Source organism: Micropterus salmoides, unplaced genomic scaffold, assembly GCF_014851395.1.
Source record: "Micropterus salmoides isolate LMB-PRFRI ecotype aquatic unplaced genomic scaffold, ASM1485139v1 Ms_hic_scaffold_7, whole genome shotgun sequence".
NCBI classification, from domain to species: Eukaryota; Metazoa; Chordata; class Actinopteri; order Centrarchiformes; family Centrarchidae; genus Micropterus; species Micropterus salmoides.
In genome coordinates, this window is record NW_024044459.1 from 8466980 (window position 1) to 8480296 (window position 13317).

The following is a 13317-nucleotide window of genomic DNA, read 5'->3' on the forward strand; positions in this document are numbered from 1 at the left end:
TAAGAAGCCGCTTCCCTAGAGTTGGCAGAGATTCAGTTTGTTAACAAGATGAAACACTTCAAGTTCCATCCAGTCCTGCAACATCAAATGACATCACTCAATATGATGCAGGACTGGATTTTAGTCATTTCATTATTACAATTGTCAAGCTGATTTTAAATTCTGAATGTTTTCTTTCTTCTGAAACAGAGGTTTCTTCACTTCTGCTTTCCACTGAATGTACAACCTCCTAGCCTTACCGGACTGGTGCAGCTATCCTGACCACAAACAATTCATCCATTCACCCTGACGAATTTGATTTGGGGCATGGCAGCTTAAACGATCAGGATGTGTTGTGTTGCTACCTGAGGCTAAACACACTTTTGTGAAAAACACTGAGGCACAAATCACACATGACAGAAAAAACACGCAGACTCATTTTCTGAGTGAGCCCATGAGCTCATTTTTTAGCAGCATACTATTTTATCGTGTTGTTCTTACATAACAGTGTAAGTTTTCTCCAAATGAATCGTTTCATTCCATCTGAATGTTTTGGGATACAGGAAAAAAAGTTATCTGCAGCTCCTGGAGTTGTTCCTGTTTTTGTAAATGATGTGAAGTGAAGTTTGTAAATACCAAACACTCATATAATGTACTATTAAGAAATACCTAAATATCGTTTCTTAAATTCTCAACACTGTATGTTTGAGGAAAAACTCTTACAGCACAGTATCTATCTACAGTAGGATGCCTTTCACAGGAAATACATGTCTTCCAGTAATAACAGTCATTGGATCATTGAATGCTTCAGAAAAGCCCTTTAAAGTGTGATTTGTTTTCTGCACCGCGGTGCTCTGCAGACAAACATGAGTTCACACACTGAAACACTCTCACACTGAGGGTATCACCAGCTGCTCTTCACTGTCTGAGTTATAATCAGATACATACAAAAAACATAACCTCGTGCTGACAAAGCTACATAAGTGAACTTACACACTAGTCAGACAGAAGCTCAGTGTAATGTCTGCACAAGAAGCCATTACAGTTTTTCTTCTTCTTTTTTTTGTAAACCAAGGATAAAATTGTAAATATAAAATGAAAATTATGAATGATATCTATTTAATTCTTCATCAAAAAAAAAAAAATCCTGTCTCAGTGATGATAGTTATAATAGTCATGTCTTGGTTCAGTTCTTAACACCACTAATTCGATTTTATCTGGTTAAAAATAAAATATGCAACAGAGCTATTGTTGTTGGAAACGGCACAAAAAATTTTTCTTTGTGCACTTAAATTGATCATTCATGTGTATGAATTGGTTTTTGAAATGTTTATGTTGTGCACAAATTTGTAATTTCTGATCTAGAATGAATAATTCATGCACACCAATTACATTTCTTTCCCAATGACAGAGGAATTGAATTGATATTAAAAAAAATAACACAGCTTCACCATGCTGTGCAGGAGCTTCAGTCTAAATAGAATAAACCAAAATAAAGTATTTAAAGATACGATTTGGCTCTTTTTAGGTGTTAAATGAAGGAATTCCACTGTGAAAAAAAAAGTGAAACGTAACAGTTATTGGGCACTGTACAGTTGGTGCTACACTAACAAACACAAAAAACATCTTCTTTATTTGAACACTTGTTTTCCACTGCATGACTGAGTCAAAGTCAAGTATGCTGTAAAAGTACACATATATACTATATGTTCAGAACTGGATTTCTAAATTGAAATAGCTCTTTGTGACCGGAAGTGAAGTCACTGACAGTCAGATAAACTGGTCTCATGGAAACAGACTTGTCTTTAGCTTTGTTCCTTTTCCAAAACGCTCTTGATTTGGAGCTTAAAGGATAAGTGTTGTTCTACATTTTTTTCTTACTAGCAAATCCCATGAAAAGACTAAAACCAATATGTGTTAGATCGTCTCTCAGAACTTTCTGACTTCCTGTCTGTGGCTCTCCAGGCCAAGGTCCCCATTGACGACTCAAATATTTCAAAACAACTGACAAATATATAGTATATATCCAAGGAAGGTTAAATCAAAGGCAAATGATCTTGATTGAAGATACTCCAAGAGGCTTCTTCAGTTCTTGCTTTAACCCCCCCTTGGATAACTAAGACCTGGATGACTGAGCATCTTCACAGATATATAATATATAGTTTAATTTTTAAAAAGCTCAGTAATTTCCTAAAACCGCTGGCCAATGCTGATTTTACCAAATGTTACTATATTAATCCACATTTGTGTAGGAACATGTCACCCAGTGCAACCGTGTGGCTCACTGATGTGTTTTAATAGTTTTTTGGCGCAGCTCTATGGCAAACAGGAAGATGATTTATCAGGTGTTGATACACTTGTTAGTAGATGCATTCATTGCTGGTTTTATCCGCACATGGGATTTGGTGACAATCAGATCAGACTCATCCAGACTGTGTGACTAGACTCCAGCCTCAATTAGGAAATGTTATATTTGCACTGGACTTTTTTTTCTTTATTCCTCCATTTCTGTCTTGTGTGTGGTGCATTCAAACAAAATCTGTGTTAATTAACTGACAAAAGCTCAAATTGTAATTTTTCTTGTTTATAAGTTGATACATACAGCATATATTGGTTAGCTACATAACTGGCTAATTAGCAAACAAGCTCATTTTCTAAACATAAAAATCAGACATATTGGTCACAAAATGAGCAGTTTGTCTGTTCAGCTCTGTCAGAAACAAATGTTTAAGCTTTAGAAATATCAGCGGCTGTTAGCAGTTGCTCCAGACCTGTAGATCTCCAATATGGCTGAAGGGAGATAGATAGTATATCAGTCCAGCACAGTATCAATGCTGCACCCACAGCACAACATTTATATAACATGTTCATTTGGTGTGTTTGCAACACAGAGTCAGTGCAGTTTGTATTGATCAACCTTTCCTCCTGGCCAGCAGGGCAGAGCTGTCTCCGCTCGGCCTGTTCTCCTAGACGTCGGTGCTGACGCTGTGGGTGACCACCTCCCTCATGGTGACAGAGCGGATAAGGTTGAGCTTCTGGTAGAAGCTGGCCAGGTCCATGGGCAGTTCCAGGTCCTGCTGCTGCACAGTCCTGTAGCTGATCCTGCGGCCGCCGTTGCACAGCCTCTCTGGGTGCTGCAGGTAGAAGGGCAGTGAGCAGCGAGCGCAGGACGGGCAGATAGGGTGTGAGCGTTGACACCTGCGCGGCGGTGGTGTGGGGGAGTAGCTGGCAGGCCCGTTGGCCTCAGTGAGGAATGTGGGAGGGTAGGCCTCTGGGTCATCACCATAGCGCTCTGGCGTTGGAGGCGTAGGGGGAGCAGACAGAGCCAGGGGGTGGAATGGCGACATGGTGGAGAGATCTGCTTCCTCCTCTTCCCCCTTCTCAGACTCCTCCCTCTTACAGCAGTAATACTGGAGCAGTCAAACACAGGAGGAGCTACAGGTCAGAGGCATTGTCAGTTACCATCAACATCCATAATGCAAAAGATATGAGGTCAAGCAGACGCTAATAATACATCCTGTGATGGGATCAGGGAAATCAGTGTGTATGGTTGAATGGAACAACACACTGAGAAGTAAGTTTGGTGAAACAGGTGAACTGGATTTATTCACCATCCCTAACCATCCTTGCAGCCTCAACTTTTAAACTACGTTAATTTGGACATGTGTGCGTGTTTTGCTTAAATATTTCCTGGTTTGATTAAAGGAATGAACAACATTAAACATGGTTAGTATAGATATACAGTAGATAAACGGTCAGTTGTTTGGCATGAATTACTGAATGTCCAACAACAGTTGTTGTCTGCCTGGATCTTGTCATCTTGGCAAAACTAATTGTGCCGCTTTAAATGAATGTGGGCCAGGGACATAATGCGTGTGTGGGAGGGAAAAGGCCCTTTCCCTACTTCCTGCCTCCCTACTTCCGGTGTCCTTGCTTGTTCAGTTCAGTTCAGTTCATTTTATTAGTATCCCATGTGGAAAACTTGACTTGCAGTCAGGGTAAAACATAAAAGAATCAGATAAACACAAGTACAAAAAAACAATCAAAACAAACAAACAAAATAAAAATGACCAGTATATACAGTACACTAAAAACACTATAAAAACATTAAACAATCTCTAAAATGTGAGGTTACCTGAGATGCTTTAGCAGGATTATTGCACTGGGAACAAATGAGTTTTTCCTCCTATTGCACTTGTATTGTGGCAATCTAAATTTACGACCTGAAGGAAGAGTTACAAACTCAGAACGAAGAGGATGGTTTTTGCAGTGACACTTATCTTCGAACTTGGTCTGCATTTGGATTTCAACAACATTCCTTAAGAAATAAAGTTTCTTGACTGCAACTTGCATGATTAAGATTCTATCGCATTGACAAAATCTGTCCACAGAAACAGACATATATACACCAGGCAAAGTGTTCCCGCCACAGTAGGTGTCTCCAGGACCACATTGTATGTGTGTGATGACACAGACTCACAAGGTGAAAACAACTACAGCCACGCTGTTGTGGCAGCTTTTGAGGCCATGCTACTAATCCTTGTGAACTTCGGTTATGTGTATTATGTGATGTGTCTGAACAATACCATGTCAAGTCTGTGAAAAATCTCAACAACTAATGGATGGATTGAAATAAAATGTGAAACACACATTCATGTTCACCCCCAGATGAATTGTCACAACTTTGGTGATCCTCTGGCTTTTCATCTAGTACTGTCCACAGCAAAGGGTAACGTGCTAAACTAGGATGGTGAATATGGTTAAAATGATACCTGCTTAACATCTGCATGTTGAGCATTTAGCTCAAAGTACCACTATGTTTAAGTAGCATGGCTGCAGACTATTATTCTTGTTAAAGTTAAATACTATGCCGTGCATTGTACTTGGATAATTTTACAATGGGGAGTCTTTTTGACTACAAGGATAAAAAAAGATGAGTCTAATCTACCCATCAATCCATTTTCTGCTGCTCATCTGGGGCTGGCAGCAGCAGGCTATGCTAGGTAGCCCAGACATCCCTCTCCCCAGCAATGTTTTCTCTTCCGGGCGGGATCTCTCCAGCGTGTTCTGGGTGTACACCGGGGTCTCCTACCAGTTGGACGTGTCCTGAAAACCTACCAAGAGAAGGAACCCAGGAGGATCCCAATCAGCTGCCCCAACCACCTCAACTGGCTCCTTTCGACTCGAAAGAACAACGGTACTACTCCGAACTCCCTCTGGAGCTTCGCCACAACGGTCCGGTCCAACGCCTGCATTACTGCTGATGCTGCACCAATCCACCTGATGACCTCACACGCCATTTTACCCTCACAAGATCCCGAGACACTTGAAGTCCTTCACTTGGGACAGCAACTCACCCCCAACCATGGTCTAGTCGAATCTAATATTACATATTACATTTATATGACATTACATTTACAATACATTTAACTTTAGATAGAACTAGCATTTATATAGTGCTGGAATCATGTGGTAAGTGGCAGTTTCTCTCATTTTTGAATGAAAATCAGTTATGTACATAAACATTAGACGTGTAGTGAACAGCAAAACAGTCATACCTGTAACCTACATAAACACAGTACAGCGACGATGGTTAGTAAGATGACTGTAGCCAGAATTCCTCCTGCGATGACCACTGTCCCGGCTGACATTCGAAATCCTCTCCATCAACAGCCTGCGGGGGGGAGGAGGATGAGGGGCATATGAAGAGGGGGAAAATAAGAGAAGGAGAAGGAGGAAAGTGGGATTAGAGAAAGGTCGAAGGAGACAGGGAGAGTAGCAGGAAACAAGGGAGAGAGTAGGAGAAAAGATTAAAGGGGAAATGGAACGGAGAGAAGAGTTAGGATGAGATGGTGAATAAGGAAGGAGTGAGGAACGAGAGAAGGAGGAGGGAGAGAGGTACAGGCCAGGAGCAAGGGAAGGTAAGGAGAGAAATGGAGGAACAGACGGAAATAAGATAATGAGAGGAAGGGGAAGAGGGAGTAAAGATGGAAGAAGGTCAAGGAGAGGGGAAGAGGAGATGGACAGTAAAGAGGTGAAAAGACACAAAAGGGAGATAAGAGATGAGGAAAATTGGTGGGGAGGAGAGAGAGTATAGTGAGAAGAGAGGAGAGGGGAGGAAGAGTAGAAGAGACAAGGGAAGAAGTGAAGACAAGATGAGAAACCAGGAGAAAGAAAGAAGGAATATAGGGAAGGAAAAAAGAAGAAAATGGGAGGAAGAGATGAGGGAAGACATGAAAAGATAAGGAGGAAAATTAAAAGTGGAGAAAGAAAGTAGATGAGGAGGAGGAAAAGAAGCAGAAGCAAAGCAGGAGAGAGAGAGGGTGAAAAGACAAAAAGATGAGGAAACAAGCATGTAAGACAAGGATGACAAGGAGGGCGTGAAGAGGAGAGAGGATACAAGAGGATACAAGAGAGATAATTATGATATAAAATTTTACGACTCCAATGTATAACTCCAAAATGTTTGAACTGGTTTCGCTTGCCAGCAGCCATTACTGAAAATACTGCTGATCGATAGTCATCTTTCTGTTCTGTTACGACTCAGCAAACACTTTGGGCAGTAAATTAAGCCGATCATAAAAATGAAGTTACAGTTAACAAAGTGCAAATATTAGCAGGTCTGATTCTGATGATGATGACTGATGATGAATACTCACAGTAATTACCACATGTGGGATGTCAGCAGCAGGAAACACATCTTTACTAATCTTTGAAGACTTGAGTAAAAAAATATTTTTCTATGAACAAAACCTTCCAGGCATGCCTACCAATTAATTTATGTTCTTATTTTGAAATATGAGTATGAGTGCAATCAGCTGACGACCCTCCCATTCAGCCATTTGCCTGCTGAGGTTGAAACAGGGGAAAGCAAGAACACCTAGCTTTGTACAAATGTAAAAAAAATAAAATGGTACCAGCACTTTTCAAGATCACTAATATATATGCTTCTGTTGTTCAATCCTTATAAAAACCAAAGTATAAAAACAACTACTAAAGGAAACAAGGTGTAAAAAACGTCACACTTCTTCCTCCTGACAGGCCAGTCATACTTCCTATGGTCCTTGTCAGGTAAACACAAACACATGCCGTCTCTGAGGACAGTCTCTAAAATGTTCATAACCAATAGCAAGAATGGTCAAAACTACAAAAACAAGTTGTTATAAACTGCATCAGTCAGGTTCAAAGCTATTAATGATACAGGCCTCGAGGTTCACAGACATTTTAATATTAGATGAAAATGTAAATAAGCCTCTTGGTTAGCATTTCATGGGCTAACTGCATTCCATTAAATATTTGGCATGTTTTACTTGAAGGCATTCAGCTGAGTGCTCCCAAAGCAACCTAACAATTAAACAATTAGCCAACAGAGCGCAAACCTCTGCAAACACAGAATCACTCTCCAACCTGCAGAGCTGCAGCCTCCAGGACTGTTTATGATGGCTTATAATGGTATTCCAACACGCTTTGGATAAAAAAAATTATAATCGTCTAGTGGATGAAAACTATATTCTGCACCTTCACCAGTATTAAAGCCGTTTTTTGCAAAAAATTGACATTAACTGCTGAATTTAAAAGATCTGCTTATAACTTTTCGAGAATGAAAATAGGAGCTAACTGAAGAGATAAATTTAGGACAGGGTTGATTTTTACACAGAAGAAGGAGAAATAATGAAGGAGCCACATGGTTCTTCAGTTTTTCCTTCATTTGTGAATGAAGACAAATCGTGTCTGTTTATAAAGTCCTTCAAATGATATCAGCGCCCGAGAGAGACATTATGCATTTTATTATTCACTTTTCCTTCATGTTTTATGCAACACCTCCAGTCCAAATCAGATTTAAGTGTCCATTAGCAAATGGAAAGAAAAATCAAAACACTAAAGAGACACAAGCAAATCTTCCTCAACCTTTAATGTGATGACAAATGGAAATGTAAGCAGTTCCCCTGTAGGCTTCTGCACTATTGTGCTCTCAGCAGTCAAATGTCCTCCTGAAGAGTGGAACCATTCATCCCTGTTAGATCAGTATTATGAATTTTAATTATGGATTGCTAATATTCAGCTTTCCCAGGAACCAAAGAAGCATTTAAAAAATGTGCACTGATGAATAATAAAGCACCGGCAGACAGCTGAAGAAAAAGTCACGTGAAGAGAGACGTGACTTATGTGAAGCCATCATCATCCCATTTCCTCTGCTTCCTGTGTGGGTGTGACAAGGGTCGGCAGGAGTGTGTAGTATCCGTGGGACTCTCATTCAACACGCCACAAATAGCCAAGGGGCAAAGATCTCTGTGAAATCTGGACGAACACGTAGTCTCCTGAGGAGATGTTGCAGGTAGATTCTACATGTAGAATAATGTGAAGGCTGATTTATGTGTTGTGCTCACTAGTGACAGCACCATTACTGCAGAATACATTTAAAAAATCAAAGCAGTGTAATTCTGCCAACATGACAAAAACAGAATTTGCTCAAAGAGAAACGTTTCTAGTTATAGCAAAACTTTCTTGATTCACAATACAAACATATCTAGTTAAAGCAAACATTTCTCATTATAACATGATAAGCATGTTCTCATAGCAATACGGTGTTGACACTAGAAGATCTAGAGATTGTGACCTACGTCGGGAACAAAAAAAAACATGCTTTATGGTTTAGGTTTTATTTGGTAAAAACATTGATGAAATTCTTCATTCAATAAAAATCCAATGCATGAAATTTTAAAAGTGGAATTTTGGGGCAAATTACCCAAAATTTAGGATAATCAGTTAAACAAAATTTACATTCAGAGATTTTTCTATAAAAAAATTTGCATTTAGGGATTGGTATCATTACAATATTAACTCTTATCGGTTTGGATCAATACTCTTTGGTTTTTCATTTTTGAAAGTGCTTTTTAAATACTATATTATTTAAAAAAAAAAAGAATAGATTTAGTTAACCTCATTCGCTTCACTGTCTCCACCACTGCCTTGCTTTGCTGCTGGCCGCTGAATTCGCTGTGTGTGTGTGTTTGTGTTTGAGCTCATCCCCGACACAGGAAGCAGGATTTCTATCATGTCATCATGATCATGAGGACAACGTTGACACAGAAACGTTATTTTGGGGACTGGTTCCAGGGACGCTGCAATGTCTCACCTTCCCTTTGGCTGCATGGACAGTAGCTGGATTTGTAGTGTGTTTAAGCACAGAAATTATATTTATTTATATATGAATATACAGTGTAAAACAGCTACACACAATTTCTCCCTTTAAAAAACACTGAATAGATTTTCAAAATCCCTCCCGACTTTTACTCCCAGAAAGGAGTTCCTCCACTGCTGGTGTGTCAGACGGGAAGAACATGCAAACTCCGCACAGAAAGGACGATCGGGGTCCCTACACAAGGTCTGTGTAGGGAGGAGGACTTTCACCCAAAAGACTGCTGTTCATATCCCATGTGAAGCAGCGAAGCTGACTCGATGCTGCCTATTAACCATAAATCTGTGTGCCTGGGGTAGCGCACGAGAAATGGACACAATCGTGCACAAACAAGACAAATTTGTCTACAAATGTAAGTTTTTTAAAAAGTTTTTCACTTCGATTTTTGAAAAGTTAGTGAGAATAAACACAAACTGCTTTATTAGCCCGTGACTGTAACCACCCAAGTTTGTTTGGTATGATTTCTGAGGGGTCTGTTAGCCATTTGCCTTTTCAATAGCTAGCTAGCTGACGCTAAGGCTAGTAACTGACAGCCAGAACAGAAGCAAGATGGCGTGCTGCCCTAAAAGGCTGTTCGAAACCAATGTTATTGGAAGATTCCTTCACTCGAAAGTGGTGCCTTCTGAGGCATCTGTCTATTACTGCAGCGAGGCATGGACGGCAATGGTAACGGTAGACAACATTGCTGTTCAAAGCTAAAATATTTTTACTTTTTGCCGTCGTCCATGAATTTACAACCATGACATTACATAGTTCAAGGAGAAAACATGGGAAAATGAGAAGATAATAATTTTGGTGCAACAACACCCGGAATAATATGATCAGAGCTTGAAATCCTACCGAGATATTAAAGCTGACAAATGGTAGGCAATCAGCACAAAGGTAGGTAATATTGAAAGTGTGTTAAGCCATATTACATTAGCGATCTGGCTAGCTATTAACATCACCATAGCAACATATTGTCATGTGTGTTTTGTTTTGTCGTCCTGTCATTGTGTTGTCCGTCTGTTTCAATCCATGTGAATGTAGCATAGTTCCTAAACTTGTTCATGTTACCCCCACATGGGCACACATGCATGTGAAGTAGAAGAAAAACACTCCGATGGGGTGACATGCCGTGCCGCCACACTTACATATTACACATTACATCAGGACGTGTATGTTTGAACTTGTCACCACTCAGAAGGTTCAGGTACACAACCAAACACCGCCATGAGCTGCTCCTCTCAGCACCCTGAGGCTCAACTAATCACTGGCTATTGCATTGGGATTCCATAACAACGGAGCCCACATCAGCATCGCCAAGGGCCAGAGAGTTGTTTACACCCACTCAGCCAGTCAGCATCACACACAAATCACGAGACACATACACTCAAAGGTCAGCATCCATCCTTCCATCCTTCAGTGCTTACTGAGAACACAACCTATCTGTCTTTTTAGAAATCTAAGAAATTTAACATCTTATAAAATAAATCTGATATAAGCACATGCACTGCCAAAAATCTCCATCTTACCAAGCACCCCTTGTCCATTGTTAAATTGCATTAGTCTAATTTTCTGATTATCTTATTTCAAACTGTTTCCAATACACCTCAACTTGTACTAAGACATTGGTATCTTGAAACAAAACAAAAAAAATAAGGTTGCTGCACAAGACTCAAGAAAAGTGAATCTTGATCCTAGAAAATTCTTAGTTTGTTAGTTGTTTGTGTTTCACCAGACTATCAGACTTTACTGTAATATTAAGATTACTGTAACCTGCTGATGCAGGTTACATGTGTTTTTAAAAGGCCAAAACCAACATTGATGATACAAAAATTTATTATGTGTGAATCCCAAGACCTTATGCCAAACATTAATCTGCAGCTGAAAATAGTCTCTTACAAATGCAGTATTTCCTCCTGTTTTTCATTTTTAATTTTTATAAAAACTATAGTGGCCAGCTGTTTTAGAAAATCACTGAGCAAAAAAATTTAAATTAATATTTATATTAATGCTATTTTTATTATTGTTATTATTGCAGTACATTGCTCAAATATCCTTACAGCAATATTATAGATGAGGAAACTATAAATTCTACATTGAAACAGGGCCATACTGCATTTCTGAAAACTGAAGTTATATTCTGGGTAATTTTTGTGTCTCAAAAGCAGTCAAATTTAAATATATATTTAATTTGGCTGCTTTTAGGCCAATAAATAATTAAAGCAATCGGTACTTCTTCCCCAGAATTTTATTGCAGACAGTGTGGAGAAGACCTTAGACCTTTATACTGTCAGATAGGGTCGGCAGACAAATGAACTGTTAAATTAAAGAATTAAAGGTTAAAATACAAATAACTGAAACATGACAAGACCTTTTATTTAGTCTCTGGTCAAAATGTTCAAAGGGGGTGAGAGTATGGTGGACTTGGTGGACCCTGGATCCCGGTTCTAGCCCCGTATTGAGCCGGTAGACACAATAACCTATCAATTCCTAAAGCACCATCATTTATAAAACGAAATTGTCATACCACGACAGTCACCGGACACTGGAACTTGCGCAAACGTGCACGCACACGTACACACAAATGATTGGCATTTGAGCAGAATAACAGATGTGATATGATTATAACAAAACATCAATAAATCATAATATTCAGTTCTTCTTTGCAGGAGGTGGGCTACATGGAGTTTCACTTTAACATCCACATTTACACTCGTCCGTTCAATAAGTTCCAGCAGCCTCCTGCACTCAGGTTTCAGGGTGTTGATTCACACATCAGTACCACACACACTCTCACACACAAGATCAACCAATTACTTTCTATCAGCTAGTAAACGCTGTAATTATGTTTGCAGGTTATTCATGCAGGTTAAAGTTAAGTTCTCTTCTTTTTTTGAACGACATTTGCATAGAAATATTGAAATATATTCTTGATTTCCGCGCGTAAAAGCGGTGGCCACTATAGACAAAATTACGACACCCGAAAGATATTTGTTTTAATTGAATACTCGATTACTGTATAATTTACTGAAATGAAATTCCATATAGTTATTGGAGCGCTCTTTTTACGCATTTGGAAAGCTTTCTAGCATCATATGGCACAAACCGCTAAACAACAGTTTTCTGGCACTTTGTGCCTTCACCACCCAGTTTGCTTCTCAGTGCACCGCAGGAGTCACAGACACTTCCATGTAAACAGCTTGTAATCTTACCCATCACATTAGTATTCAGATCGTCCCATGGCGTCCCCTGCGGCACTTCCAGCTCGGGGCGCCCCGGTTTGCAGGCGGAGGTGACGGGTAGGAGGGTCGAGTTTCAGCTAGGAGAGGTTTTACCAAACCTATAACGCTCAGCTAACAGCAGCGTTTTACATCCACACACACATCTGACCTGTAAGAATGAGGAGCAGAGATCTGACTCGGTGCGTCAAAGAGGGGAAAAAGAGCACATTTGTCTTCACATTTCTTCTGTAATTTCACAACCTGTGCTTTGTTCCACAGCTGGAGATGTTTGAAACGCGTCGGGTTTGCTGGCGAGAAAATCTGACAAAACTTTAACTTAATGAAGAACTGTTTCCTTCGTTGTTTCGTTTATTATTTTCCAGCTATAAGTGCAGAGCTGAATGCTTAAAAAAAAAGATGTTCAATTCATTAAAATCCCACAATTCTGAAATACTTCCTCTGCAGGTCCACAGTTTTTCTCTTGGCTTTAGTCTCAACAAAACCTTCAGAGAGAAAAAAAGAGAAAACCAATTAGCAGCTGATCCAAACTCACGCAGGAGGATGAGTTGCTAAGAGAAATGCTCGGGTCCGCTTATAATTAATTGGGAGATGTATGTTCTGCACACCGGATCCGGTCTCATCCTGTCTGCGTTGCAGCGCGTTCATTTCCGATGCTGACCTGACTGGAAGTGACCGTGCGTCACAGGAGCGCGCGCTGCAAAAATACCTGGAGGATGCATCCAAGTCGCTTCAAATCCCGGTTGTGGTCATTTTAATTTGACTATGTACTGAATTAAGTGACATCTTGCTGATAGTGGTGGAATGATCTGTGTAATTCGGTCTTATTTTCAGGGGGGAAATATGTTTCACTACACTGGAAGATAGGCCTAGAGAAACAGTCTAACTAATTTATGGACATTTGCATTTAATATC

The 13317-nt window shown here is 39.8% G+C and overlaps 1 protein-coding gene across 2 annotated transcripts; it reads right to left on the bottom strand.

Annotated features, from left to right (window-relative positions):
- Positions 1 to 417: 417 nt before the first annotated feature.
- On the bottom strand, positions 418 to 13022 carry LOC119891879 (protein FAM163B). 2 transcript variants are annotated; one of them, XM_038703841.1, is made up of 4 exons: positions 12646 to 13022; positions 12376 to 12553; positions 5538 to 5653; positions 418 to 3389 (listed from the first exon to the last, which is right to left on the bottom strand). In XM_038703841.1, the coding sequence occupies exons 3-4, from the start codon at positions 5628 to 5630 to the stop codon at positions 2946 to 2948; spliced, it is 537 nt and encodes a 178-aa protein (XP_038559769.1). In that variant the 5' UTR covers positions 5631 to 5653; positions 12376 to 12553; positions 12646 to 13022; the 3' UTR covers positions 418 to 2945. The 2 variants fall into 2 exon arrangements, with proteins under 2 accessions (XP_038559769.1, XP_038559768.1); XM_038703840.1 differs by having other exon boundaries at positions 12376 to 13022.
- Between the last annotated feature and the right edge of the window lie 295 nt (positions 13023 to 13317).